Genomic DNA, 6000 nt, shown 5'->3' with positions numbered 1-6000 from the left:
AACTGCTATTATATAAGGTTTCAACCCCCTACATAATAGCAGTTTGGTCTATATTTTTAATCATTCAACATCTACCTTCACTGATGAGCTATGTATTAGCGAAACAGCTGTCTGGAGGAATTATCAATATCGTCTCCGGAAGTGTCCTCGCAGTGGTGATGGTTGTGTGAAGGAGGGTCTAGTCGGCTAAAGAGCGCAGTGTAATGGTGGAGGTGACTCAACAATCATGATAACATAATTATCATGTTTATCCAACTCTTTTTAAAATGTGAAAATCAGTATCAGATCTGTTAGCCTGGAAATGCTTTATTGACAATAACAAATCCTTTTCTAACGCTTGTGTGGCTGTGTGTTTGCTGGGTGATCCATGGATGGTTCATTATTTTCATTCGAACTGTGCACTTGGTGTTGTTACTTCTCACAGAGAAGGCGATTCCACTGACTCGTGTACAACAGCAATGACCTCATCGGACCCGGCAGCGACATCATCATCTTCTTCCTCAGCATTGCAATCCCAGCAGCTGCAGCAGTCTGGTGTGGCTGCTGCAAGTACAGAAAGCGCTGCTGCTCGGATGGCAAAGCTGGGGGAGAAGCGCGACCTGATTGTGTGGGTACATCTCTCTCACGCTCAGCTCAAGCTGTATCTGAACTTTGTTACCGGATCTAAAGTGCAAGAGGTAGGTTTGTCCCGTGCATGCGTGCGCCAACACACACCCGCGTGCACGCGCACACACACACACACATACACACACACACACATGCACGCACGCACGCACACACACACATACACACACACACACATACACACACACACACACACACACACACACACACACATACACACACACACACACATACACACACACACGTAGTGCATACCACCCATGACAAAGGAGATAAAAACACGAAACTGTACATCCGGAAACTTGTAATTGGCACATTGTACTGGCTGTGTGCCTTGAAATGTACCTTGTCTCCCTCTCTCCACACTTTGCTTATGGTTTCCTTCCTGCGCTGTCTTTGTTGCTTGCGGCTCCCGGACGTTTGTGTGTATTGTTCAGGCACTAATGGAACAACGCTCAGCCCTGCCTAAGCTGATGTTGCTGAAGAAGATTACCGATCATCCAGCCCTTTTGTCAGACAGCGAGAAAGAACAGCTGATCACCGATGATGATGAGTAAGGGACACATAGGTACTGCTTTGTGAGGGGGAGGAAGGGGAGGTTTACTAAGCCTATTGCGCATTGCCAAACATGGATTGTATGAGTAACGCGTGTGAGTACGCTGACATCTCTCTTTCTCTCTCCCTCTCTCTCTCTCTCAGCTTTGACACCAACGCTGGCTACCAAGGTGATTATGTGGAATCAGAATCGGAGGATGAAATTATTGATGACTCGCAGGAACCAGGCTATTCCCAGACCACCGCCCGTAGCTCCAAGACCACGTCAGCTAAGCCATGGCTTCGCGGCAGTAAGGCGTCTCTCGTGCAGTCTTCCGGCAAGATAAGCGTTCTCCTGCCGTTGCTGGAGGTACTGAAAGCGGCCGGCCATCGAGTGCTGATCTTCAGCCAGATGACCAAGATGCTGGACATAGTGGAGGCTGTGATGCGATGGAAGGTGAGTTTTCTAATTGTGCTCAAGCCAGGTTTGGCAGGCGCATAGCTCGTGTGCAACCAGCCTAGTCAGGTCACCACACCAGCAAATAGCTGTCATAGGTACACATACTCAGGGTTCTAGCCAAAGGGGGGTAGGGGGGCGCAGCGCCCCCCTACTCCGTTTGCGCGCCCCCCCCCCCTGTGAAAAAGTGCCACCCCTTCCCCCCCCCCCCCTACTCATTTTCCGATTTTTGTGTTTTTTCACGCCATTCAACGAAAATACAGTCGATAGTCACTACTAGAGGGTTCATAAAGGCACATTTGTGAGCGGTGAAGTCGGGGTTCACCCTGTATGTTACATTTTGCATGGCAAGACGATTTTGGACAGTGGAAAAAATGGGTCATGGGGTAACTTTTCCCCATGCCCGCCCCCCTACTGTATTGACCTGGCTAGAACCCTGATACTAGTCAAATTAGGCAAAGTGGCGGGCGGCTATGAGGCTGCCAGTGGTGCATGGTCACCACACCACAGGTGTGCGGGCTACGTCCTTGGTTAGCTTATGGCACCTACGGTACGCGCGTGACTAGTGACAGATGTGAAACCACTCTATTGCGCTAAGGACGTGTGAACAGTGCCGTTTTTGATCCTATTTTGTCGTGTGTCTGTGCTGCAGAACATCCATTGCCTGCGTCTTGATGGTCGTGTGAAGAAGGTAGCCGATCGGCAGCGTATCATTGACAAGTTTAGCCAGGACAAGAAGTACACATGCTTTCTCCTGACCACGCAGGTAGGAGATGAGTAACGCGCAGTGCACGTGTGTGTGTGTGTGTTTGTGCACAAGTCTGCCTGCCTCGATGTCTGTCCATCCATCTATCTGCCTATCCGTCCGTCTGTCCAGTCATACATCTACCTATCCAGCTGTCTGTCTTTCCATCCATCTGTGATTCTGTCCGTTCGTCTGTCTGTTTCTCCATCTATAAAACAGAGAGGTTCCAGGCTGTCCAAGAGAGTGCTGAATACCGAGAGGCAGAGCTGGTTCAAACAATAAGAGGACAGGGAAAGTGTTTTAACTCTGAGTTTCACGCACTAAGCGATCATCAGAAAACTGTTTTCTGATGATCGCTGAGTGATGGTCGCTTAGGCTGTCATCACACCATGGTACAAAGCGCTGCGTCTACGTCCACGTAAGGAGTTTTTGGTCGGTTGTCATGATGATCCGTATACGGGGTGAAAACGGGAGCAGAGGAAACGGGAGACGTAGACGTGGTATGGAGAGGGGGGGGTATACGACTTTTTGTATGAACGTGTGTATCTACCCCAGCCTTTTTCCGAGCGACCCTGTACTTCGATGTACGTGGGTTCAAATTTTTCCAAAAACCTGACTGCGTGTACGCGTCAAGAACTGTGCCTGTCTGATGACACGACCACCCGTTTTGGTTTTTTCACCATAGACGTAGACGTAAACGGGAGTCGGAGAACGTGGTGTGATGACGGCCTTAGTGCGTGAAACTCAGAGTTAAAACACTTTCTCTGTCCTCTTATTGTTTGTTTCTCCATCTATGTACCGTAAAGTCGCGGATAAAAGCTGGGCTTATAAGCATATAAGCCGCTTTCTGCATCAGGCTTTAATGCAAACCAGGCGTGTATGCAAACCATGCTTATATGCACCACTGATATTTTTTGCCAGACTTGTATGCACATCTTCTACGCGCGACATGCGAAAATCTACCACTGACTACAGGTATGGCGCGGCAGTTTTAGTATGCACCGCACATAGCGCATGCATTCTTGACCTACCCGATCCGCATTTGCATAGAAGCCAGGCTTCTACGCGCGACAGGCTTATATGCATTTGACCCGTTTAATTTTCAGGCTTCTATCCGCGATGTGCTTGTATGCAAACCCGGCTTTTATCCGCGACTTTACGGTATGTGTCTACCTGTGTATTGATCTGTTTTCTCTGCTAGTCTGTCTGCCTCCCTGCTTCTCTGTCCGTTTCATGTTACAGGTTGGTGGTGTTGGCTTGACGTTGACTGCAGCCGATCGTGTTATCATAGGTATGGTGCTGCTCTATGCTGGGCTGGGTTGGGCTGGCCTGGGCTGTGAGGTGCTGAGCTAGGCTGGGTTGGCCTGGGCTGGGCTGGGCTGGGCTGGGCTGTGAGGTGCTGGTCTGGTCTGGGCTGGGCTAGGCTGTGCAATGCCGTGAGGTGCTGGGCTGATCTGAGCTGCTTGCTATTCCATGCTCTGCTCTGAACACTGCACATGTACTACTGTCTACTGCATGGCTCCACACTTGGTGTCAGCCATCAACTGATTCAACTCCTTGGCTTCTTTCACTTTTAGGCATACTTTCATTTCGTTGGCAAGAGAAAATCTTTTGGGGTGCCATGCGTACTATGACATGTGTAATGTAGTTTTTGCCAAGACTTGTGCAGTGTGGAGAAGTCATACGAAGACAATCCAATCCGTATCCCCATAATATGTATCCCTAATCACTTCTGTGTACTGTGTGTGGAATTGCTTATGTGTGCCCGTGTATGCCATTGTTGTTTGACCGTGTATGTCATTGTTGTGTCTGAATCACTACCTTGTACAGTTGATCCGTCGTGGAACCCGGCCGTAGATGCCCAGGCTGTAGACAGGTGAGTTTCCGAATGCCACGACGCACATGTCCGGTTTAGACACTTGCACATCCACACATGCCTGGTTTAGACCACACAAGAACACCCTGACCAGTACGATTTCTACCGCTGTGGTCTGTGAAATCCGACCCACAGAGCATATTTGGCGCCCGCAACTTGCACGGCCCTTGACGCCCTGGAAGGTGGTACAAATGCGGTTGGACATACACATGTACTGTGATCGGGACTGGTCCAGGGTGCCAGCTTTGGACTCTTGGGTCAGATTTCAATGAGCGCAACTGCATCATTCATCATGAAGGGTAAATCCGGACTTTGTGCCAGGGAAAACAAGCAGTCATTTTCGTAAAGAGCTCGCCAAGAATTGAGAGAATTATTTTGCTTTTTTGAGCCTTTTTCCCGAGACCATCTCTTCATTGCTTCCGTCTGTTTATGTGCAAGCCGAAATAGCTCAGTTGGGAGAGCGTTAGACTGAAGATCTAAAGGTCCCTGGTTCAATCCCGGGTTTCGGCATTTCTTTTTTTCTTCTTTTTCTTCCCCATGGACATGCATGCATGTTCTTTTCTTTGCGTTGCAACAAAATTCTTTCAATTCTTGCAGCATTTCTTCCTCTTCATTTTTCTTTTCGACCCACCATCTCCAGAGTCTTCGTTTTGTGCGAATTCCGCCATGCCTCATTGCATTTCTGTATATGTGATGATATGATCTCTATAATGCCCTTTTCGCTATACTTTTCCTTCTTTTCTCCACATTTTGTTATCAGGGCGTATCGTATCGGGCAGCAACGCTCTGTGGTGGTCTATCGCCTGATCACGTGTGGCACCATTGAAGAGAAGATTTATCGCAAGCAGGTCTTCAAGGACTCGGTCAATCAACAGGTCACCGGCGATTCATCACAGCCGCTGAGGTACATGCTTGTTCTTGTGTGTCTGTATACAGTGAAACGCGCTGTTTTTAGTTAGATCTTGGCATATTACAAGGCGGTGGAACACCGTGTTTGTAAATTGTGTCCCTTAGTACAACCATCCACGGTTGCTAGAGCCCCGGTGTAGTAAGGGGAACTATTTCCGAACACGGTGTTCCACCACCTTATAATATGCCAAGAACTCTTCCTTTCCTCTCTTCCATGTGCTCTCACAGCCGACTCACTGCTACCTTCGGTAGCCATTACACACACCAACAGCCATACAAGGAAGGGTTGCAGGTAGATACTGAAATTCGTCCTGACAGCTGTTTCGCCTTCATAAGGCTCATCAGAGAAGGTGATATTGAATAGGATGATATCAGGTGGAGATGGTCAGATTTATACTACAAAACATGGGCGCAAGATTACGGGCAAAGTGTAAGAATGAGAAATTACAATTCTCCAGCAACACAGTGCCAGGGGCACTGAGGGTAGCAGTGAGTCGACTGTGAGAGCGCATGGAGGAGAGGAGAGGAAGAGTTCTTTACATTTTATTGGCCGAATAGTACCGTTCACCATTTGAATTTGTTATATGCCGTCAAACTAAAAACTTGTACTACCTCCGACAAGCGAAACTTGGCGCGTTTTTTTGATCTTTTTGTGTTTGTACCACAAGTAACTTTAGTTACTTCACAAGGCTGTGTGTGTGAAGTACGCGTATACGACCTACTTGTGGAATTGTACTCTCCATGCAACCGGGTGCAGGAAGCCATGCGACGAGCTGGTGAGTGGCACATGGCTCGACTAGTCAGAAGCAGGCCAGTCTCTCGTGTACCAGCACAACAGTGCGCGCGCGCCGCGCG

General features: G+C 48.6%; 1 protein-coding gene and 1 non-coding gene across 2 annotated transcripts in view; both read left to right on the top strand.

Annotated features, from left to right (window-relative positions):
- LOC135811281 (DNA excision repair protein ERCC-6-like) overlaps positions 1-6000 on the top strand; it is a 32142-nt gene that overhangs the window by 21853 nt on the left and 4289 nt on the right. The window contains exons 12-18 of the mRNA XM_065324497.1: positions 425-677; positions 1062-1177; positions 1324-1615; positions 2268-2381; positions 3603-3651; positions 4191-4236; positions 4997-5140. Coding sequence (XP_065180569.1) covers positions 425-677; positions 1062-1177; positions 1324-1615; positions 2268-2381; positions 3603-3651; positions 4191-4236; positions 4997-5140 — 1014 coding nt within the window. The remainder of the gene's footprint in view (positions 1-424; positions 678-1061; positions 1178-1323; positions 1616-2267; positions 2382-3602; positions 3652-4190; positions 4237-4996; positions 5141-6000) is intronic.
- On the top strand, positions 4674-4746 carry Trnaf-gaa (transfer RNA phenylalanine (anticodon GAA)). The gene has a single exon. It is a non-coding gene; the product is annotated as a tRNA-Phe (tRNA).

This window comes from Sycon ciliatum, chromosome 3 (genome assembly GCF_964019385.1).
Source record: "Sycon ciliatum chromosome 3, ocSycCili1.1, whole genome shotgun sequence".
NCBI classification, from domain to species: Eukaryota; Metazoa; Porifera; class Calcarea; order Leucosolenida; family Sycettidae; genus Sycon; species Sycon ciliatum.
This window is presented reverse-complemented; position numbering and strand designations above follow the sequence as displayed.